We start from the raw sequence: 24,534 nt of genomic DNA on the forward strand, positions 1-24,534 counted from the left end.
ACCCTCTGTGATGTCACTGGCCTCATTAGGCAGCTCAGAGGGATTATCAAATGACTCCGCTGTCAGAACCGCCAGTTCCTGTGCCAAAATAGAACTGCAATATTGCTCTAAAGTTTCTGTGTTGATTTCTTGAAACGATTTCTCTTTTATTTTTGTTGGCGTGGCTAATTATTATTATCTGCTCATGATACCATACCCTTCCGTTGTCCGGAGAGGAGATGGGGAGCTGTAAGTCAACACCAGTGTCACTGGCTAACCTTGGGCGCCTGTCCCTGTACATCAGCCCTATGAAAGGTGGCAGTGTCTCTGGGGAAGGAAGGACTGAATATTTGTTGACCTCCCCCCCCCACCCCTATTCCCCAGGTGCTGTGGGGATTGCTTCTAATACCTCGCTGCATTTATTGACCACAGCAATCCTAAGTAGTAAGTTTTACTCTTGTCCCTGTTTGGTGGATGGAGAAAGGAGACCCGGTGACATGAAATGCCTTGCCCGTGGGGCTTGAAATCAGGCAGCTTCATCCTGTTAGCAGCACCATCCATCATGACCTGGATGAAACCCTCCTCTGTAGGGGAGGTGGACACAGAGGAGGGGCAAGAGGGGCTACATGGCCAAGTGACATGAAGCCGGCTTGTGGGGGGGCACATTAGAAAAGCCTCTATATGACACTTGAAGGCATGGACCCCTCAGGGTCAATGGGGCTGAGGGAAGTATTGGGAGAAGCCAGATGAAAGCAGGGGTTTAGGCAGAGAGGTGGTGGCGTTCAGAGGACAGGGGATATAGGAGGGAGGCCCCAGGTAGGTCCAAGGGCTAAGGTGGGGCCGGGAGCTGTGTCTATGGTACTGCTGTTTCAAGTGCTGGATCAGAGGCCAAGAAATCAAGATGTCCAGAGGACAACAGGCATTCAGGCCTGAGGCACCAGAAAGCTGAGGGGCTTTGGGGAGAGCCGCTTTGCCAGGGGTCTAGTCAAAGACTCCACGGAAGGTGGAGTCAGGACCTTGTTGAGTGTCCAGTGCGGCAAACCCACTTCGGACTGATGCTGGGGGTTCCGCTCCTTTCTCAAAGATGGGGTTGCTGGAGCCATGGGTGCAGATGACTCAGCAGGGAAAGACAAGTAAGGAGATGAGGGCATGGGGTCTGCGGGGCATCTCTAGTCTTGGAGATTCCACTCCCAGGCAGAGCTTTCCATTAACTTAGTTTTTACTCACTCATTCACGTACCCAGCAGTCATTTATCCAGGGTTTTTCCACCGTGTGCCAGGCTCTGGACGAACCCTGGTGAGAAGCGCAAGCAAACAGCTGGTTCTTGCCCTCGCGGAGCTGACGTTAAACAAATACTTAGGCCCCAAAGAAGTGACAGGTGAGAGTGAGTGTCGTACAGAAAAAGGACAGAGTGCAAGGAGGCGGCTTGGTTAGGTGGTGGGGCCAGGGGAGAGGAGGGAGTGGCTGAAGCAGAGCCAGGAGCAGGGAGAGCAGGGGTGAACTAGGGGCAGTGGGAGAGATGTGTCCCAGGCTGGGACACAGCAGGAGAGAGAGAAGCTACCACCTCTCTGAGCTGGGGAAGCAGCAGGCCCGTCTGAGCGGCTTGCCTGGTGCACATGCAGCAGGCTGGATGTTCGGCAGCGTCTGGATGGTGTCACAGGACACCCAGCACACGTGCCACGCTGACCCAGGTGTGGCGCGAGTAAGGCAGAGCCTGTGAACTCGCACGTGTCCATTTGTTTTCTTGCCTGTGAACCATTCATGCATTCGTTCATTCACACACTGAGTCGACGTGCATGATCAAGCTGCCGTTTGCTAGGATGAATCAGAAAGAGGCTCTGCCCTTGGGGGACCCAGGATGTGATGAGCACAGACCAGAAACATAAATTTCAACAAGAGAGGTGTTACCACAGGGTGCTGAGCAGCTGACAGTGCTAAGTTCTTGGCGTGTGGCATTGGGTTGTAGCTCAGAGGCCACTGGGAGTCAGCTGCAAGCACTTGGCATTATCAGTGCCTCCCCTCCCCAGTCAGGGATGTGATCCTGGCTCACCTTTAGGGATCCTTCAGGTGGGGCAGGACCCAAAAAGGAATTGGGGTAAGAGACCCACCCTTCAGAAGGGCCAGTCCCAAGCCACCCCCCCCCCCTCCATGGGCAGTTGGCACACCCAGCTCAGAGATAGTCTTCGCCGGCCCCCCACCCCCCCACCCCCCTCCACCCCGCCTTCTGGGGTACTCGCATGTCCTTAGGCACCAGGTTTCTTCACATTCTGTGAGGGTCAGGGTGTGGCTTATCCAGGAGCAGTTTAACCACACCCAAGTCCTGGGCCAGGCTTCTTCCATCTGTTTCTAAGATGCAGGAAAACACCTTCCTGCTGTCAGCCCAGAGCCAGACAAGCGGTTGGCCGCTGGAGAGGCCCAGGATGTGTGCTGCGATCTCTCTCATCCTAAATGGAATTACAACTGAGTGAGCCCTGCCAAGGCAGAAGAGGAAAGAGAACTCGATGTTCTTTTTCAGAGTTCAAAAATAGTCCTTTTTGAGTTTTGAGGAAGATCTGGTCTTTTAAAAAAAAAAAAAAATCAAGTTCCCCAGTGCTAAATTCAGCCTTGCCAATATCTACAAAGAATGAAGCAGCAGGCAATGTTGATGTGCTATTTTCCTCCATCATTCACTTCTCGTGACATGAGTGTGCAAAATCAGGCAGGGGGAAATCACCATTTGGTGCCTAGGGCAGGCCGAAGGGATCAGAGCCACCAAGCCTTCTGCTCAGCAATGGAGATTTTGCTTCACCCCTCCCCGTTCCTTCCTCTGTCCCTCCCCCATCCCTTCCTCCCTCCTCCCTCCCTCCCTCCCTCCCTCCCTCCCTCCTTCTTTCTTCCTTCCTTCCTTCCTTCCTTCCTTCCTTCCTTCCTTCCTTCCTTCCCTCCTTCCTTCTTGGAAACCTAATTTCCTCTGAACTGCAAAATGTTTTTATTTCTTCTGAGGACTGCTATTGACATATATATCACCTCCTAGAATACATGTTATCTGTCCTTAGAATTCTGACACGGAGGGGAAATTTTAGAACTTTGGAACTGCTGATGACCTAGTTGGTGGAGGAGTGGGTGGGACTACTCAGTCAGAAGCCGGGAGGGTCCTTACCAAATAGGCTTTGACAAAACTGTTTCCCTCTTGAGCCTGCTGGAAAAGCGTGGGGCCACCCACCCTGGGTGCTTGCTGTAAAAATCAAACAGGATAGAAAGATGAGATGTTGTGTGGCTGTTGAGTCCTATGTGAAGGTGACAGATCAGCATTCAAACATAGTCCCCTTTACAGGTGAGAAAACTGAGGCCCAAAAAGTAGAAGTGTCCTGGGCAAGATTACCCAGCAAATGAGTGCCAAAGGCCCAGCCTGGAACCCGGGGTCTCTTGCCTCTGTCCCCTGGCACTTCCTTGTAACCTTCCTGCCCCCTTTCTGGACCATTACAGGAAGCTGGCATGGAGTGCAAAATGCATTTTCTGTTTCCCACCACTCTATACCTCTCAGCAAGACCAGCCAACCATGTGAGGTTACATCTGTCCTGTGATTCTTAGCAAACTTTCCAAACTGTTTTCCCAAAACCGGGGTCCCAGCAGCAGCCCAGAACCATCATGAGCTTCCCCCACATCCCATGGGAGTCGGAAAAGCAGCTCCAGAAGGTGGCTTCAGGTGATCCGACCCCCTGCCGCTGACTCAGCCCTTGGCCCCCACTGCCCTCGTAGAACCAGCCTAAATTAAAGCCCAGAAAGCTCTAAAAAATGCAGATGCCTCTCTTCCTACCCGTTCTCCTCGGTGACGAGCAGGAGAATCTAATTTTAGCAGAGAAGACTCTTAGAATGTGAGAAACAGAAGGGCTTTGAGATCCTCTCATCCTGTGGTTCTCAGCCCCCACTGAGCATCAAATTATGCAAGGAGATTAAAAATATATCTACAGAGATTCAGATCAGCTGGTCCAGGAGGAGCACCAATATTGTCTTGAAGCTCCCAGGCGATTTGTAAGTGCAGCCAGGATAGAGAACCAGTGGTCCTACCTCACCCCTCATTGTACAGAGGAGGCTGAAGCCCAGAGAGGGCTTGGGACCTTGCCCAAAGTCACACAGAATCAGGGGCGTAGTCAGGACCGGAACTTGGGTCTCCTGACCCTTCACCAAGGGCTCTCATGCTGTCCCTCTCACTAGAAAGAAGGTATGTCTAATGAAATAGCTGGGGGAATTAAAAAAAAAAATCAAATATTTATCAATACTGTATTCTGGAGGAGCAGAAGGGAGATAATATTCTTCCCTGACTTCTAGAAACCCAAAGTCCAGTAGAAGAAGCGTGCACACACCCGGCCATCTCTAAAGCTGTGTAGACTACACTGTGATAAGGACACTGTGTGCTGTGGGAGAACTAGAGAGGGCAAGCGAGGAATCCAGGAAGCCTTCCTAAGGGAAGAAAGAAGTGTTATTCCAAGTCTTAAAGGAGGAGAAGGTAGAGTTGTGAGGTCAAATACAGGATCCTCTGCTGGATTTGAATTTCAGATACACAATGAAATCAGTTTTTAATAGAAGTAGATTCCAGGGGCGCCTGGGTGGCTCAGTCGGTTAAGCGTCCGACTTCAACTCGGGTCACGATCTCACGGTCCGTGAGTTTGAGCCCCGCGTCGGGCTCTGGGCTGATGGCTCAGAGCCTGGAGCCTGTTTCCGATTCTGTGTCTCCCTCTCTCTCTGCCCCTCCCCCGTTCATGCTCTGTCTCTCTCTGTCTCAAAAATAAATAAACTTAAAAAAATTAAAAAAAAAAAAAAAAGAAGTAGATTCCAAATACTGAATGGGACATACTTGTACTAAAATATTATTTATTGCTTATCTGAAATTCCAATTCAACTGGGTGTCCTGTATTTTTATTTGCTAAATCTAGCAACTCTACTGGGGACATTTCAGCTGCGCACATGGCACATGGAGAGAGAATTGCCAGTAGAGGGGACGGCATTGGCAGAAGCAGGAGAATCTTCTGAGCTGTGACCATTTGTGTCACCAAAGCAGAAAGAGTGTGGGCGAGGGACAAGGCCGTTGAAGTTGCCAGCCCAGGGAGAGCCAGTGAAGCCAGGCTCTGGTGTCACAGGCCACCATCCTCCCACCCGGTGGCTGCAAAGCCTCATGGTCCCCGTGTCCTTCCCTCCCTCTGTCGTCCATCCTCCACATGCAGCCAGAGTAACACTCCAGAACCCGAGTCGGGCTGTCTCGGTGCCTGCCAAGACCTCCCCCTCAGTGGCTTCCAGGCCACACCTAGGGAAAGACCTCCAAACTCCTTACCTCATCCTAGAAGACCCCGTAGGATCCGACCTTGCCTGTTTGAATTAAATCTCCTCCATAGGGTTGTTGTGAGGATTCAGGGGGATGGTTTCAGGCAGTTTTCAAGCTTGGGCTGCCCACTGAAACCACCTAGGGGGCCTTGAAAAAGGCAGATGCCTGGCCTCACCCCTAGGGACTGTGGTTTAATTGGTCTGGGGTAAGCCGGGGCATCAGGAGTTTCCAAAGATTCCCCAGTGATTCCAATGTGCAACGAAAGTGAGAGTCACTGGGGTACGATGTATTCTCTGACCCAGAGCAAGTGCTTAATGAGTGGGGGTGTGCTACGTTTCAACACGTGTCCGACTCAGCTCTGTCCATCTTCTGCTTCCCCTTCCCTCCCTAGCCTTCCAGTCCGTGAGCTTGAGGGCTTTCCCACCATCCCCTCTGCCTGCCCAGAATGTTCCGCCTCCCTTCTCTTAACTTGGCCAACACTATGCATCCCTCCTATTCCAAATCCCTCTGCTCTTTTCTCCCCAGAACACCCTGAACTTTTCCTTTACAACACGTATAGTCTGTGTTTATGTTTTCAATCATGTGGGTACCTGCCCAGCATCTCTCTCCCCTGACAGACTCTGTTCCCTGCTGTGTCCCCCCGCCCCGCTCTTCCCCCATCTCCCCCACTCCCCTACTCCCTCTACCACCACCCCACCCACAGCCGGCGCGGGAAGCAGCTACTTGATAAATGTTGAACAAACAAATGGGTGAAAGCCTGACTGAGCACAGGAGTGATGTTTTCAGATCTGCATTTCCAGAAAGATCTTTCTGGCTGCTCTGTGCTCCATGCTGGTGGGGGGAGGGTAGGAAGAGACTGGGGCCAGGACAGCAGTGATTACACAGTTGTGATAATACAGCCACAAAATGGTGGGGCCTCAATCAGAACAGAGGTGATGGAGTGAGAGGTGGGACAGATGAGAGACAGTTCTTAAGAGGGAAGGGACTTGGGGGGGGGGGGCATGCCATGTCACTGAGGTTCTACCCTGAGGGGACAGGTGGGATGACAAGATGGAAGGTGATCCAAAGGAAGGGTCTGCTGCCGGGAAAGATGAGTTCTGTCTTGGTCAAGTTGGACTGGCTGTGCCAGTGAGCCATCAGGGGACACCGAGGAACCCGAGGCCTGGGTTAGAGGAGTCTCAGCTGGGTGTAGAGATGTGAGAGTCACGTAAACAGAGATGAGAACAAAAATCCAATAAAACGTAAAGTCATGCGCATGTTTCTTGCCACTTCCGTGAGCACAACTTGCTGGGGTGTGGAGTGTCTGTGCTCAGGAGGCCCTTCTGTCCGAGAGAGGCGAGTCACGGGCCTCCCCCTGTCCCCGCAGCCATCCTGGGCATGCACACGCTCATGAGCAACCAGCAGTACTACCAGGCCCTCGGCAGCAGCTCCATCGTGAACAAGGAGGGACTCAACAGTGAGTACACGGCCCTGACCGCCGGCTTTGGCACCCCTGCCCTGCTCCCAGCGCGGACACCTTGGACACAAAGGTGCCCCCATGCTTCTTGCTTCTGCGGCCCCCTCCTGCTCTCTGGCTCATTGCAGAAGTTTTAAGTTTTGATGTAAGCCCAATCTATCCACCTTTTCCCTTGCTGGGATTTGTGTCTCGTTTATGTAGGACTCCTCCATCCCAGTATTATAAAAACATCCTCCTGTATTTTCTCCTGGGAGTTTTAGAGGTTTGCTTCTTGTTTCCAACTTCTTACGCCACCTGCGCTTCCTGTACGTGTGTGGCGTGAAGATGCGCTCAAACTGTCACTTTTTAACGGCTGTCCGGCTGTACCCACGCTGTTCTTTGCCAAGTTCATCCCTTCATCACCAGCTTGGGACTCCATCATGATGGTGAATGTCTACATACCCACACCGGTCTGTCTCCGGGTGCCTCTTTTGTTCCCTGAGTCCCCTTGGCCTTTCCTGTGCCAATATTGCATTGTCTTACTTGCCCCACTGCACCGTTCCAAGCTGGCATTTGGGCTCCCAAAACAAATGAGGGTGTCAAAAGAATAATGACCCTCCCTCTGGAAAGCTTACGTATTTCTTTCACACTCAGGCTTCGTTCTATCCTCACAAGAGCCCGCTGAGGTAGTGACTGTCCACGCTTCACGGTGGAGGACACGGAGGCTCTGAGGATTTGAGTAATTCACCCAGTTCTTGCAGGATGGCAGAGGCAGAGTCCAAGTAGGGCCAAGACCACCCGGCCCATGCATGGCTTCTCCCCAGTGCACCTCCCCTCCTGGCAGCCCCTGGGAACGCACAGCCTTCTCTTGTCTCTGAACTTGGCCGCTGCTTCCTTCTGAAGTGTCCTAGGGTGGAGGGAACGGGTCCCCATGCTTCTGTGAGCCACCTCTCTTGTGTCCGTCACTCTAGGTGTGATCAAACCTACACAATACAAGCCTGTGCCCGATGAAGAGCCAAACTCAACAGATGTAGAGGAGACTCTGGAGCGGATAAAGAACAACGACCCCAAGCTTGAGGAGGTCAACCTCAACAACATCCGGGTAGAGTCCTTTTTATTTCACTTCTCCTGGGCTGGGTGGGAGGAGCTATGTCCCTGTCGCTGCAATGCATGTGGCCCGTGCTTGGCTGTGTGAGGACAATAGGGTCCTGTTTGGGCTCTGGGTGCTTCTGGATCAAGAAAGGGACAAAACCCTTAAAAGGCCCGGGCAGTGTAAACAAGCACGTCATATAGTCCTGGTTTCTTCTGAGGACCGACATCAGGCCCAGGTGTTCACCACGGGTCAACACAGCTTCGATTCTGGAAACCTGCCATGTTATGCAAAACACTGAGAGCGTCTCCGAGCTAAAATATTAATTCAGACACATCTGACTGCAGGGGATCTCAAGGCTGGAAAAGGCCTGTGCCCAGCAGGCTTGTGGGGTAACACAGCCCTGGGAGGGGCCTGCCCCTGAACCGTCACTGCTGTATCATACACACAGTCAGCCTCATTCTGTAGCCCCGGCAGGGAGCTGTCGGCCCATATGTGTCCAATGTTCCCTGTGTGGCCACCAAGGGCAGAGGAGGGTCAGATGGACAAGCAGTCCTATCCTGGACAGGCTGCAGGAGGAATTTCAGAAGCAGGCCCAGCTGCCTGCCCACCTGCTCAGCCCGGGGGCCAGCGGAATTAGTTCTGGGACGGTGTGGGGTAAGGCAAGGAGTGGGCCCCCCCACTCCCCGGCTCCTCTTTCCTTTCTTCTCCACTTTCTTTTAAGTGGCTGCCAGCCCCAAAGGCACAATCTGATAGGAAACCTGCACCCACAGTGTTCTCCTCCACCTGGCCTCCCTAGGCTCTGCTCCCACGGGGAGCTAACGTGACACTCTGAAATGAGAGATCCGTGAAAGCACAGCCAGGTTTTCTCTCCGGGGCCGCCATTGTCTGCCATGTGCCCAGTGGGAGACACTGGTACAATTCAGAACCGTATACCCTGGCGGGGAACACTGGCTTGGAGCAGCGTAGTGGCCGTGGCTCTGTGCCTTCACCCTGGCGGCTCAGGCTCGTCCCTCCCCACCCTCATTTCCCCCTCTGCATGTGAGAACGTTGGACTAGCTGAGTGGTTTTCACCTGAGGAGATTCAAAAATATGTACCAACTCCCACCCCCACCAAGATTCTGATCTTATTGGTCTGCTTCAGACCCAAGCAACAGCATCTTATTAAAGTTCCTTGGGAGCCTCTGGTGTGCATGAGGACTGAGACCCTCTGGGACAGATGTCTCTTACAGATCATCTAGGGCAATGCCCAACCCCCGCCACCACCCCGCCACCTTTGTTTTCCAGAAACAGGCCCAGAGTGGGGAAGAGACTTCCCTCAGAGTCACAGAGTGAGTCAGAAACATTGCCAGTCACCCTGACAGAGGCTGAGGCCCTGTCCACTCCCACACCCTAGACCTGAACTCTTGGCACAACGCTCCTCTGCATCCTCTGCCTTGATTTTCCCTTCTCTGGTCTCTGCCTGCACAGATGGTTGTGAAAACTTCAGGGAGGATTTTCTCAATCTGTTGACCAGAAAGTTCTCCCCAGATCTCAACCATTTGGGACAAAGCCAGAACCCTTTGGCCATTCAGCTATTGGGTCAGAGACTTGCTAACAATCAGGCTGCATGTGTGAGAGGGTTACTGCCCCATCTGTCTGCCCGACCTGACCCCGGTGGGGGCTGCTCGTTACTGTCTGCCTTTCTCTCTGCAGAATATCCCTATACCCACTCTCAAGGCTTATGCAGAAGCCCTGAAAGAGAACTCCTATGTGAAGAAGTTCAGCATTGTGGGAACACGGAGCAATGACCCTGTGGCGTATGTATGTACCTTTCTGTTCTGCTGCATTGAGAGTGGGGGGGCCACAGAAACAGAAGGGTTGATGCTTGTGGCCTCAGGGCTGGCCCAACCCCACTGAGGAAGGATCCAGCGTAGTGTGAGGAAAGGCACTGGGCTAGGAGACAGGAGAGGATGTGGACACAATGGCCGTTAACCCGACAACATCTGTACATTATCCTAGTTGATATCTACAACCACCCCTGATCCCAGGGGTGCAGGTGTCCCCACTTTGCAGATGAAGAACCTGCGGTGCAGGGAGTCCAGGCATTTTGCTTTGTCCAAAGTTACGCAGCAAGTGAGAGGTGGAGCTGAGATTTAAATGCCAGTAATGTTGACTCTACAGCAGGTCTGTCTCCACTCAGCACATCACATTTGGACAGGGGCCTGCCCTTCTCTGGGCTTCAGTTTCTCTATATCTAAAATCGTTTTTTTAAATGTTTATTCATTTTTGAGAGAGAGACAGAGTGCGAGCGGGGACGGGCAGAGAGAGGGAGACACTGAATCCGAAGCAGGCTCCAGGCTCCCAGCTGTCAGCACACAGCCCAACGCAGGGCTCGAACCCACGAACCGCGAGATCATGACCTGAGCTGAAGTCAGATGCTCAACCATCTGAACCACCCAGGCACCCCCAAAATCATTTTCTCAATCTGTGGGTCCTGATGATCAATTCTGTTTGTTTTTTACCTAATGATCAAATTAAGTTGTACTTATTATAAAGTAGCCATCAATTCCTTTTTGTTTAAATATTCAAACCTATTTATTGAGAGTCTGTCCGTGTCCAGCACTGAATTAGGTTCTGAAAATACAACTGTGACTGAGACAGTCATACTCCCACTTCCATGAACATAATGGTCCATTTGGCCATGCAGACAATGAAAGGATGACAGGGCAGTGTGATTATTACAACACTCATAGCAGGTTAAAAGTGCAAGAATTAGCTTACCGGGGGTGGTAATTAATCATTTAGTAGCAATCAGTTTGTTAATATCCACAAAATAACTTGTGAGAATTTTGATTAAGGTTGCATTGAATTTGTAGATCAAGTGAGAAAAAACTGATCTCTTGACAATATTGAGCCTTCTTATTCATGAACGTGGAATATCTATTTATTTAGTTCTTTGACTTCATACATCAGAGTTTTATAGTTTTCCTCATATAGATCTCCTACATATTTTGTTAGCTTTATACCTAAGTGTTTCGCTTTTGAGGGTACTAATATCAATGGAATTGTGTTTTTAATTTCCTATTCCACTTGTTCCTTCCTGGAATATAGGAAAGTGGTTGATTGTTGAATAGCAACCTTGCATACTGCAGCCTTGCTGTAACCACTTATTAGTTCCAGGAGGGGTTTTTTGTCAGTTCTTTCGGATTTTCTACATAGACAATCATATCTGTTGCAAACAAAGACAATTCTATTTCTTCCTTCCCAATATATATACATTTATTTCCTTTTTCTGCCTTACTACATTAGCTAGAATGTCTATTCTGATTTGAAAAGCAGTGGTGAGAGGGTTCATCCTTGCCTTGTACCTAATCTTAGTAATAACATTACCAGTTTCTCACCATTAAGCATGATATTAACTGTAGATTTTGTATAGGTATTTTTTACCAAGTTGAGGAAGTTCCTATCTATTTGTAATTTACTTAGAATTCTTATTATGAATAGGTACTGGGTTTTGTCAAATGCTTTATCTGCATCTGTTGGTATGACCGTGTGATTTTTCTTTATTAGCTGGTTGATGTGATGAGCTACATTAATTGATTTTCAAATGTTGAACCAGCCTGTTGCATACCTGAGACAAATCCCACTTGCCATGGTGTATAATCTTTTTATACATTGTTGGATTCAATTTGCTATATTTTTGAGGATTTTTGCATCTATGTTCATGAGAGATATCGTTTTCTTGTAACGTCTTTGTCTGGGTTTGGTATTAGGATAATGTTGGCCCCAGAGAATGAGTTAGAAGTATTCCCTCTGCTTCCATTCTCTGAAAGAGATTGTGGAAAATTGGTATCATTTCTTCCTTAAATTCACCAATGAACCCATGTGGGCCTGGTGCTTTCTGTTTTGGAATGTTACTTATTCATTATTGATTCTATTTCTTTAATAGGTAATGGCCTATTCAAATTGTCTATTTCTTCTTATGTGAGCTTTGGCAAATTGTTTCTTTCAGGGAATTGGTCCATTTTATCCAGGTTATCAAATTTGTGAACATAAGAGATGTTCATAGTACCCGTTTATTATCCTTTCAATTTCCACAGGATCTGTAGTAATGGGCCTCTTTGATTTCTGATATTAGTAATTTGTGTTTTCTCTCTCTCTCTTTCTTTTTTTCTTAGGCTGGCTCGAGGTTTATCAGTTTAATTGATCTTTTTTCAGAATTAGCATTTTACTTCATTGATTTTTCTCTATTAATTTTCTGTTTTCAGTATCATTGATTTCTGCTCTAATTCTTACTTATTTTTTTCTGCTTACTTAGTATTTAATTTGCTCTTCTTTTTTTAATTTTCTAAAATGGAAATTTAGATTATTGAATTTAGATTTTTTAAACTTGCGCATGCTTTCACTACATTCCACAAATTTTGATAAGTTATGTTTTCACTTTAATTTAGCTCAAAAACTTTTTAGTGTTTCTTAAATTTTGCCCCATGTGTTATTTAAAAATGTGTTGTTCAATTGCCACATATTTGGGGACTTTCAAAGTTATCTTTCTGTTGCTGATTTCTAGTTCAATTCCCTTGAGCTCTGAGAGTAGACATTGTATGATTTCTGTTCCTTTATTTTATTTTATTTTATTTTTTTTACATTTATTTATTTTTGAGAGACAGAGAGAGACAGAGTGTGAGCGGGGGGGGGGGGGGGAGGGGGGGGCAGAGAGAGAGAGGGAGACACAGAATCCGAAGCAGGCTCCAGGCTCTGAGCTGGCAGCACAGAGCCCAACGCAGGGCTCGAACCCACGAACTGTGAGATCATGACCTGAGCCGAAGTCAGACGCTTAACTGACTGAGCCACCCAGGTGCCCCGATTTCTGTTCCTTTAAATTAGTTAAGGTATGTTTCATGGCCCAGAATGTGTCTGTCTTGGTGGCCCAAGGTGGGCCAGGTCTTCCTTCTGAATGTTCCATGCAAACTTGAGAAGAAAGTGCATTCTGCTCTTGTGGGATGAAGTAGTCTATAGATGTCACTTCTATCCAGTAGATTGATGGTGTTGTTGAGTTCGATTATGCCCTGACTGATTTTTGGCCTTCTGGATCTTTCCATTTCTGACAGAAGGCTATTGAAATCTCCAACTCTACCAGTGATTCATCTGTCTTCTCCTTGCAGTTCTATCAGATTCTGCCTCCTGTAGCTTGACACTCTGTTGTTAGCACATATACAGTAAGGATTGTTATGTCTTCTTGGAGAATTGACCCCTTTATCGTTCTGTAATGCCCTTCTTTAACCCTAATAACTTTCCTTGCTTTGAAGTCTATTTAGTAGCAATCAATTATTTTTTTAAATCAATTTTTAATTGAAATATAATTAATGATATAATAGTTTCAGGTGTTTGATATAATAATTCAACAATTCTGTACATCTCTCAGTGCTCATTAAGATAAGTGTACTCTTGGGGTGCCTGGTGGCTCAGTCAGTTAAACCTCCAAATCTTGATTTTGGCTCAGGTCATGATCTCACAGTTTGTGAGATCAAGTCCCACAACCGGCTCTGCACTGACAGCACAGAGCCTGCTTGGATTCTCTCTCTCCCTCTCTCTCTCTCAAAATAAATAAACAAACTTTAAAAAGAAGAAAAGAAGAGATAAATGTACTCTTAATTCTTCATCTATTTCACGCATCTCCCCCACCCACCTCCTCTCTGGAGGTTCTCTATTTAAGAGTCTATTTTTTTGTTTGTCTCTTTTTCTTTGTTTCTTAAATTCCACACATGAGTGAAAAGCTCTGTAAGTGCCCCCACTCCCTGCCCCAGCTCTTTTCCCTGCACCTTCATTCCTCTGCCATGATACAGAAAAGAAGAGTTGACACCTGGCATGACAGGGCCTCCAGGACCTGCTTAGCCACTGGCATGTCCACTTGGATTGGCCTGGTGCACTTGCCTATATTGTTAAATATTTTGCCAAAATATTGTTAAATATTTTGCCAAAATATTGTTAAATATTTTGATTATCAGGCCTGGACAGGCCTTTTCTGGAGAGCGGGAGGGATGCTGTGGAGAGAACACAGCCTGAGACCCTCTCCTTGGGAGGGTCCAACCTCCTCGGGGTCATAAGGAAAGCTGACAGGCCATCCGGGAGGCACATGGAAGCGGGGGGAGGAGGGAAGGACGATATCAACAAGGAAGGCTTTCTGGGAGCTGAGCTTGTATAGGGTTTCAGCAAGCATGGATGGTGGGAAGGGCATTCCTGGCTCAGAGAGTCATTTCAGACAACCGGGGCCCACTGATCATACACCCTGGGCTATCAGCTGCTGGTGTCTCCTTTCCTCCATGACACATCGTTTCCACCAACTGCTAATTACCTCATTTCCTTCAGAGGCTCTGATTGTCATCTACACCCTCTGGCTGAATTCCTCTGAAACGTGCTGGGGGCCACCTGAGCTCCTCCCCTCCCATTTGCTCTGGTCACTTGCCCAGTGGGGTGGTTTCCCAGGCTTCCTTCTCTGCTCTCTGCTGCTCAGATGAAGAGGACAATGACTCCATGGAATCCCAACAGGGAAATATAAGCAACAAGTAGAGGGTATATAGGGAGGTTGGGACTCCACCAGTCAGTCACTCAGTGAACAGTGACTAAGAAGCTACTGTGTGCTGAGAATGTGGGCACCATGAGATAAATAAAGTACACTTTCATCCCGCCAAGAGTATATAGTCTAATGGCAGCTCAGACAGGCTAAGACAAGCAACTTTCTCAGGGCCACCCACTTAGCCCTTTGGGAAGCAGGATTCGAATTCAGGTCTCTCTGACTCCAAAGCCCACACTCTTTCCATGACACCATGTGGCTTTCATTGTCAAAATGCTTTCTTCTTTATGGTCTATGAATAGGAAACTTTTGTCTTCCTACCTGAAAATGTTTGCTGAATGGTCGTATAAATATGTGCACAGGACAAAGATGGGAAGGAAATATAACAGCATTGTAAACAGTGGTTATTCCTGAATGAGACTATCTGTACTTTTCATCCTTATTGTAAAATATCACACGTACATGGAAAAGTGCACAGAACTTCAACAAGCAGTTTAATGAATCATGGCAGGCATGTGACCCTTCTGTGAGTCAAGAACTAAAAACAACTCTGAACAGAAGAATACAAGTTTCATGAGGGAGGTTATGAATAAATGCTACAAAGTTCAAGAGGGCAGGCCACAGCTAACTGCGGCCATCAGTATAAAGGCTCCTGGAGAAAGAGGAATTGAGAATGGCCTTGAAGGATGGGCAGGGTTTGGACGAGTGAAGCAGAAAGGAAGGGGCATCCCAGGTGGCAAAAGCAAATCATGGGAGAGCACCAGGCATGCATGGGGAGCTGAGAGCAGCCCCTCTGTAAGGGATCAGTGAGCCTTGAAGCCGAGCAAGGGAGAAGAATCAGGTAATAGAGGCTGGATGTAGGTAATAGAGAGTGTGGAATTCTCCAGTTAGGGTTCCGGAGCCATGGTGCATTGGAGGGGAGGAGGGCCACAGAGTTGTACTTTGTGAAGGAGGCTGTACAGATCATCTTGCCTGGTCGCTGGCTTGAACAGCATGAGTGTGCAAGGAACTCTCGCTCCCAGCAAGGACCTCTCAGTATTTTAGGTTCTATCCAAGAGGGGCTCCAGCCTTGCTCAGGGTGACTCACAGGTACCCTCGCTTTTCTTCTGCGCTTCAAGGCCCTTGCTGAGATGCTCAAGGTGAACAAGGTGTTGAAGACGCTGAACGTGGAATCCAACTTCATTTCCGGAGCCGGGATCCTGCGCCTGGTGGAAGCTCTCCCATACAACACTTCTCTAGTGGAACTGAAAATCGATAACCAGGTACGACAGACAAGCATCTCTTTGTGTCCTTCACTACAGGATGCTTACAGTTCCTCACTTGCTGGATGGTAGATGCTGCTGGACAGAGCAGATCCAGAGCCCAGCATTACGGCACCTCAAAGGTCATGGTCCACACCCTCCACCGTGCTCATCTTCCTTCTTCATCATGCCCATCAAGTGCTCTGTTGGCTTCTACTTGTATACCCCCTAGTTATGGGAGCTCACTCCTTCCCAACATCACCCCTTCAGCTCTTGGTGAGAATATCCCACCTCATATCCAATAGAAATTAGCTTCCTATAGGTCCTGTATATTGCACTTAATTCTGTTCTCTGCTGCACATGGGGCACATCTGGGGTACAGATCTGATAAACCATTGGAGTCTTCCTCATCAGGCTAAATATCCCTATTTTCTTCAAACACCCCCCTGCCCCACTCAATGGGCTCTTGAGTCTCCCTACCACTGAGTTTATTCTCTGGGCAAACACTAATTTGACTTTATCCTTATAGGGTTACCATTTCTCTGAAACTTCTGTGGGTCAGTCATTTTTTATCTGGCAATCCTTTCAATTCTGACTTTCTAAGATGATGCCAATTACAATATCTTGTATATTGCATGTGTTGAGGGTCTGTTGTGGGCTGGGCTCTGTGCGGTGCATCTAACCGCATATCATCTCTGACCTTCCCAACAACCCTGAAGGATGTGGGTGTTACCTGACTCAGCCTGCAGAAGAGAAGCAGCTCAGACAGTCTAAGACAAGCGACTTTCTCAGGGCTACCCACTTAGCCCTTTGGGAAGCAGGATTCGAATTCAGGTCTCTCTGACTCCAAAGCCCACACTCTTTCCATGACACTATGTGGCTTTCATTGTCAAAATGCTTTCTTCTTTATGGTCTATGAATAGGGAACTTTTGTCTTCCTACCTGAAAATGTTTGCTGAATGGTCGTATAAATACGTGCACAGGACAAAGATGGGAAGGAAATAGAATTGTAAACAGTGGTTATTCCTGAATGAGACTATCTGTGCTTTTCATCCTTGTTGTGAAATATCACACACACGTGGTAAAGTGCACAGAACTTCAATGTGCAGCTTAATGAATCATGGCAGGCATGTGACCCCTCTGTGAGTCAAGAACTAAAGCGTTACGAGGCTCCAGAAGGCCTTGACGGCCCTTCCCAACCATAACCCCTTGATTCACCTTTGCTCACTACTTGTGCACCTCCATGTCTTTGCTGTCGTCGTCTCTCCTTCTGGAACATCCTCCCTTGCCCCTACCCCTTCTCTGCCCGGAGAATCCCTCCTCTTCCTTCTGGATGCAGTGGAAGCCTCTCTTCCCAGTGGTGTTCTAGAGCCAGCATGCCAGAGCTGGTTGTAGGCTTCTGTCCTCAATTCCACTTCAGTGACGGCACGCTGGTACCCTGAAGTCACCTCTGGTGGAAGCATTTATACTATGGAAATTGGCAAACACCACAAATCCAACTTTTTTTTTTTTTTGAGAGCCTGCATATCACTACTTTCTCCCATTAGCCTGCCGTAGGACCTCTAACCCTCTCCTCAGAGAGAGTTAGGTGTCCCCTCCCTGTGTTCTCCCAGCACCTCGGCTTCCCATGAGCTTCCCAGAAGCTGGTGCTGTATCTGAGCCATCTCTTTATTCCAGTACCCAGCTCAGAACTTGACTCCTCAGTGACACTTGGTAAGCAGGCCTGCCCTGGGTGGTTGTGTATGTTGTTCACTGCACAGGGGGCAGGGGGAAAAATCTAACCTATACCCTGCTCTCCAAGCCTTGGTATGGGACTTGTTCGCCCAGAGAAGGCCCTTTTTTAAAATTCCTATAAAGAAGCCACACAAGCCTTCGGCAGCCCTGTCATGTGAATTTGCTGCGTCGGACTCCTGCATCTCTCGCGTGCCAGGGGCCTCTGCTGCGTCGCCCGTTCCCAGCCCCTCCCCACTCCCACTCTTCCTGCCATTGCTGATCCTGCTTTATTGCAGGCAGGAGGGGCAGATCAACTGGAACGAAGGCATGCAGCAGGCTTAGCAGCAGCCCTGGGCCAAGGCTTGGGATTGGCTGCTCATGTGACTCCAGGCCTGGCTGGGCAGGGAGTCAGGGTCTACCCAGTGTCAGCTGAAACCTGACTCCTAGGGCAGAATGTTGGCCAAAAGTGACCCAGAGCACTGGCCTCAGGTCATTGTGCTGACAGCTGACAGAGAGTGAGCTGCCTACCTGCCTTCTCACTGTTGTCCACCGCTGCTGAGCACAGAGACAGAGCCAGGACTATCACCCTCCCCTTCCCTGAACACTCCGGGGTGAGAACATTCACTTCCCTGAGCCTCAGTTTCCTCACATGTAAAATAGGGATAATAAGAATCTCTACTTCTAAGGAGATGGCAGATATCATCTATGAAGTTGTTAACTTTCATAATTACTCTGAAGGTGACCTAGAGAATTCACACACAATTCTAAGAGTTGATTTACTGAGTAGGTACCATGCATCCATTATCTCATTTAATGCTCCCAAAGACTTTTTGTGGGTGGGTATTATGACCCACCCCTGTCTTGTAGGTGAGGAAACTAAAGGCCCAGGCAGGTTCTGTAACCTGCCCACAGGCACACGGGAAGTGACAGAGGCAAGATTAAGCCCAGGCTGATGTGATTCCACAGTCCGAGAAGTGTGCCTCTGGGGCTCCCGACTCCTCCTCGGTTTGTGTGGGCCTTACTTGGCTTTCCTCAGCAGTCCCTTTCCCTTGGTGTGAGGCTAGAGCGCTGGTCACCACCTCCCCCTGCCATCGTGGGAGCCTCTTTTCTGGTTCATCTCAGTGTTTGATGACTGCTGGCTGAACCCCAGGGCTGCACCGTGGGCTCTGTGTGTGAACGAGGCTCCGGCTGTGCCCTCCGGTGAGTCCACGCTGGACAGGAAGGCAGACAAGTACAGAAATGATCATCAAACCGGGTGCTTCAGCCAGCCACAGACGGCAGGCCTTTGGGGAAGCAGTCTCAGTCAGGAGCGGGCATCACGGAGGGCTTGCCGGGGGAGATGGAGTTTGAGACAAACTCATAGGGGGGATAGCATCTCAGAGTGTGAGGTGGAGGCCGTGACATCTCAGGTGCAGTGAACCTCATGAACAAAAAGAACGAGAGGGGAAAAGCCGTGGAGCCCATCCAAACAAGATTAATGGCGCCCCCGGAGGAAGCCAGAGAGGGAGTTGGACATCCAAAGGGCTCTGACTGGGGAGGTTGAGTGAAAGTGGGCTGTGGGCTGTGATCTGCACCAGTCCGTGCCGTGTTCCGGGAAGATGGTTCCTACCTGGGTAGGAGAGAATTGAGGGCAGGCATCAGCACCTGGGAGACCAGTGTGGGGGGGGGGGGTGCTATGACTGCCCAGATGAGGGGAGTCTGTGGGGTGGTCTTCCCGCAGGCCTGCAGTCTAGGGAAGGCCACCCGTGCCTCTCACAGTGCAACTCCCCACGGTGCCCCAGCTCTGGGCCCTGCGGCATGTGCCAAAGACGAGGTGATGAGTGGCATTTGATTTATTCCTCATTCTTGGTTAGTCACCGCCGTCCTCAGAGGCCACAGCTTTCCCTTCAGTTCTTGTGCCTGTAACCTGTGTTAGTGAGCCTCTGTCCTCCTTCTTCCTTATACGGCCAAAGAAAGGAGAAAGGGACTTGTGGAGTTCTACCCTGGTGACAAGAGCCTTGCTGGCTGGCTCAGGACCCAAATCTGGGAACTGGGATCCTGGGGCTGTTTGTTTACCTAGCCATCTCTCTTTATCTCCGAGCAATGTTGTGCTGCCATCTGAAGTGGCCCTGAGCCGGCAGTGAGGGTGGGAGGGGGCAGAGAGGTCCTGACCCAGAGATGAGGGCATTGAGGAAACATCTAGCCCAGTCCTCCTTTTGCAGGTGGAGAAATTGAGGATCAAAGAAGGGATGGGACGTGCTGAGGTCACGGATCAAGTTAGTGTCAGACCTGGGCCAGAACTGAGGTATCCCACCTTCCAGACGGGCTGCATTTACGGGTGGACGGGAGAGACCCTCAGCCCCCAGGAGCAGGGGCCACATATGGGGTGCCTGCCAGCTGTCTCCATCCCAAGTTGGCCAAATCCAAATGGTGATTCTCTGTCCCTCTTGTTTTGCCCTCCTTACTCCCATCAAAGCCGCCCCCAGGAGGCCCTTCCCTAGGACCCCAGGGCACAGGGTACTCCCTGCCCCTCAGAACAGACAAGGTCTCCCCTTGAAACATGACCCCTCACCAAATAAATGTATGTGCAATGTCTGGGGGGTATTGGCTGGATTTCTCACATTTCATTCCAATATTTGACAGTGAGGATATGCTTCATATTTTGAAATGAGGCTGAAGGAATAGATTGCATTTTCTTGTTTTACCCAGATTGGATTAGCTTCCTAGCGCCAATAAATTTAGAAAGAAAACAAGGGGCACCTCGGTGGCTCAGTCGGTTAAGTGTCATGCTCAGGTCATGGTCTCACGGTTCACGAGTTCAGCCCCGCATCGGGCCCTGTGCTGACAGCTCAGAGCCTGGAGCCTGCTTCAGATTCTGTGTTTCTGTCTCTCTCTGTCCCTCCCTGCTCATGCTCTGTCTCTCTCTCAAAAATAAATTTTAAAAAAAAAGGGAAGGAAGGAAGGAAGGAAGGGAGGGAGGGAGGGAGGGAGGGAGGGAGGGAGGAAGGAAGGAAGAAAGGGAGGAAGGAAGGAAGGAAGGAAGGAAGGAAGGAAGGAAGGAAGGAAGGAAGGAAGGAAGGAAGGAAGAAAACAAAAGCCACACTGGACTAAGATCCTGAAGGTTTTCACACATGGTGACACCCCCTTTAGATTACACACTCATGGCAGCTGGCTAAATTTTTCTTTTAAATGAGGATGAATAGGGGGCACCTGGGTGGCTCAGTCGGTTAAGCGTCCGACTTCGGCTCAGGTCATGATCTCACGGTCTGTGGGTTCGAGCCCCACGTCGGGCTCTGTGCTGACAGCTCAGGGCCTGGAGCCTGCTTCGGATTCTGTGTCTCCCTCTCTCTCTTGCCCCTTCCCTGCTTGTGCCCTATCTCTCTCAAAAAATAAATACACATTAAAAATTAAAAAAAATAAATGAGGATAGGATGAATATGACTTTTGTCTGCAAAAAAAAAAAAAGGAAAACACACTCTTGAAACCACGTGAGCAAGACCTCTTGACCAGTCATGTTCTCTCTTTTGTTCCTTATACATTCAGCTTCTAGGCAGCAGCTCCTGGCTTGTGCATGATTTTTGTGTCTGTGTGTACTAAAGTAATTCAGCCTGGAAATATCCAGCCTCTGTGGGAGAACAGGCATGTGTCACCGTCACTTCCTCGAAATGCCAATTATGGCCTTTTACTGACCTTGCTCCTCAGGGAGAAATGAGATAGAGTCAGTGGAAATGAGGGAAAAACAATATGATGTCGAGAAAATCACTTTCCTACGCAGATCAGCATGAGTCAGAATAAAGATTTGTGACCATAACCATATTGCACCATGTGCAGCCCCCAGTGGAGGCTACACTCTGTTCTGAAAAGCCAAGAGCTTTCCAGACAGGAGACAGACTGACCCAGGGGTTATCTGTCTTCAAGTCTCTGACACTTGAAGTCAAACAAGGATCAAATCCAAGCTAAGCCTCAGCTCTGTCACATTCTTGCTGTGTAATGGTGGGGAGGAGTCAATGTACCAATGCCTCAGTTTCCTCACCTCTAAAATGGACCTGGAATGTGTCTTCTCTCAATAAAGGAGAGGTGATATTTCTATTGTTAATTAGATCAGTTGGTGGTGGAAGAGTAGGCTGGGGGGCATTGACCTCTGAGAGATTCTAGCATATCCTGTGCAGGACACAACTTTTTAAAAACATTTTGTTGATTTTTGAGAGAGAGAGAGAGAGAGAGAGAGAGAGAGTGAGAGAGAGAGCGAGCATAAGCAGGGGAGGGGCAGAGAAAGAGGGGGACACAGAAGAGAGGGAGACACAGAATCCGAAGCAGGCTCCAGGTTTATGAGCTGTCAGCACAGAGCCCGATGCGGGGCTCAAACCCACAAACCGTGAGACCATGACCTGAGCTGAAGTCGGACGCTTAACTGACTGAGCCACCCAGGTGCTCCTGCAGGAAACAACTTTTTTTCTCCTTCCTCTCCTCCCTTATTTTCTTTCCTACTTATGTTTACTTTTTATTAAAGTGTAACTTACATATAGTAACAAATATACCCTAAGTGGACAGCTCAATGGATATATATATATATATACATATATATATATGGATTTATATACCTGTATAATTATTATATTATTATATAATAATATATTGTATAATACACAGACCTGGGTAATCAGCACCAAGATCAAGGCACAGAACATTTCCAGCACCTCATATGCTCCCCCCTCAATTAATACTCTCCAAATGCAATCATGTCATGATTTCTATCACCATAGATAAGTTTTGCCTGCTCTTAAATGTCACGTAAATAGAATCCCATGTATGTGCTGTTTTGTGTCTGGCTTTTACTGCTCAGCATTGCCTGTGAGTGTATCAGTTATCTATAGCTGTGTAACAGATTACCCCTCAAAACTTAGCAGCTTAAAATAACAATGAACATGTATGAGCTCACAGTTTCTGAGAGCCAGGAATCCAGGAGCAGTTTGGTCGCATGGTTCTAGCCCAAGATCTCTGACGAGATTGCAGTAGAGTGCAGTCTGAAGGCCTGACCAGGGCTGGAGAAATTGCTTCCAAGATGGCTTCCTCCATGGCGGTTGGCAGGATTAGTTCCTTGCCTTGTGGACCTCTTCACCAGGCTTGAGTGTCCTTACTAGATGGCAGCCAACTTCTCCCAGAGCGAACGATCCAACGCGAAGAAGAAAGCCACAAATGCCTTTTATGAGCCAACCTTGGAAGTTACACAGTCACTTCTGCCATGGTCTATCTGTGAGAAGTGAGTTACTAAGCACAACCACCCTCAAGGGGTGGGGAATTAGGCTCCGCCTTTGGAAGGGAGGAGGATCAAAGAATTGGCAGATATACTTTAAAATCACCAAAGTGAGAATCCGCTGGGCTCTTTTCCTTTGCTGCAGTTTGGCCAGAAAGACCTTTCTAACCAGCAGAGGTACCCAGGGATGGAGCAGGGTGCCTCACAGGTGATGTGCTCCCATCCCCAGGAGCGTGTAGGGAGAACCGACCTTGGCAGCTGCAATTTTGAAGGAATTTTAATATCAGCCGGCATTTGTGACTCAACTCGGACTAGATAATTCCCAGGGCTCCTTTCTATTGTTTTCTCAAGTATTCCCAGTTGCCCACATCTTCTGTATCACAAAGAAAAGGCCATGATTGGCCCCACCAGATGTACAGAGTGAGCTTCTTGATGCCCGTGGTGCCTCTGGCCACAATGGGGGTCTCAGAGCCAGCCACTCTAGGCCACAGCTGAATTCCACCTCAGGCATTGGTTGGTGGTTCTTAAGCCAGCGAATCTGGTCATCTTCTCATCAGACTGATAATACTCAGCCACAGGAAAGGTGTGAGGAAACGGGAGCCGTTGTCACTGCCGAAGGGCCCGTCAGCATTTGTACCCTCTTGGCAGAGCAGTCACAGTTTTAACCCCAAATATGCCTGTCTTTGAACCCAGCCATTAGCCATGCCACAGCCCCACGTCCAGCCGAAAGACTGGCTCCCGCCCCTGCAAAGCCACTGCCGCCTGGCGTGTAACGAGGAAAACGGAAGCGAACTAAATATCCGACTGTATCCGGGCATCCCCTGAAGCAGTTCAAAGGGATGAAGAAGCTCTGAATGTACTGACTTGGAAATAGCTCCAGAAAATGTTACATCAAGAACGCACGTTGCACAACAATGCAGATGATACGACTCCATTTAAGAAAAACATTTAAAACTCCATGTACTTTTATTATATACTTCATAGACACAATCCAAGGCAACACACCCCATTGGCCATGGTGCTTACTCTGTAGAAAGGGGGTAGGATTCGGATAAGGGAGGTGAGGGAAACTCTCTGACTTTACTCAATCTGTCTTAGTATCATCTGAATGTTTAATAATGAGATTATATTTATTCCCAAGTGATTGGTTTAATTCTTAAGCACATCTGAAGGTGGGGGTGGCAAGAGTTCTTCCCCACCCTTCTCTCCCTGGCTGTGCTGCCAGAGTCTGCTGTGGCCAGTCCTAGCATGAGCTGCCCTTGGATTCTGCTGTCCAGGGCTCCTAACTGCCCCTCACCCACTGTCCAGGTGGCCTAATTTTGTAATGCCCTCCAAGCAAGCCATTCATGGATGCACCGAATGCAGGTCCCAGGGGCCTTAAAGGTCACAGAACCTAGGCCTTCCCCACTCCTAATGACGTCTAGGAGACTCTCCCAAGGCACCACCCTGCCCTCTGTCCATACACCTCCAGGGACGGGCAGTCTATGGCCTTACCAGACAGTTCCTTCCATGTGCAGACACTGTTACTGGTTAGATCACAATCCCGCACTCTGAGCCAAACCCCATCTGCCTGTAGCCCCCATCATCAGCCCTACACCCAATTGAGGTGGGAACCAGCAAACTCTGGAGTGAAACTCCTGTGTTCAAATCCAGGTTCTGTAACCAACTGTGATTTGGGGGAAATTTATTAATACTCTGTTCTTCATGTACCTCACCTACAGGATGAAATTAATTGTACATGCTCCATAGATGTATGGGGAGGAGAAAATGAGTTAGCTTATCAAAAGTGCTTATGGCATTGCCTCACACACAACGATCACTCAGTAACAAATATTTGAAAAATAAGTAAGAGATCAGAGTTTTAGTCCTGGCAGTGTCCCCATGGCCTCTTCTCTCATCTGAAATGATTGAGGCCTTCTAGTCTCAGAGTCGCTGAAGAGGGACAGCCTGAGATAAAGCAAGTGTGACGCTTCTTAAGATGTGTGCACATT

General features: G+C 48.8%; 1 protein-coding gene across 2 annotated transcripts in view; it reads left to right on the top strand.

Moving 5' to 3' along the window:
• Nucleotides 1–24,534, top strand: part of TMOD1 (tropomodulin 1) — an 87,590-nt gene that overhangs the window by 51,057 nt on the left and 11,999 nt on the right. For both annotated transcript variants that reach the window (XM_043567465.1, XM_043567466.1), the window contains exons 5-8: nt 6,645–6,734; nt 7,685–7,815; nt 9,499–9,606; nt 15,475–15,618. In XM_043567465.1, coding sequence (XP_043423400.1) covers nt 6,645–6,734; nt 7,685–7,815; nt 9,499–9,606; nt 15,475–15,618 — 473 coding nt within the window. The remainder of the gene's footprint in view (nt 1–6,644; nt 6,735–7,684; nt 7,816–9,498; nt 9,607–15,474; nt 15,619–24,534) is intronic.

This window comes from Prionailurus bengalensis, chromosome D4, assembly GCF_016509475.1.
Source record: "Prionailurus bengalensis isolate Pbe53 chromosome D4, Fcat_Pben_1.1_paternal_pri, whole genome shotgun sequence".
NCBI classification, from domain to species: domain Eukaryota; kingdom Metazoa; phylum Chordata; class Mammalia; order Carnivora; family Felidae; genus Prionailurus; species Prionailurus bengalensis.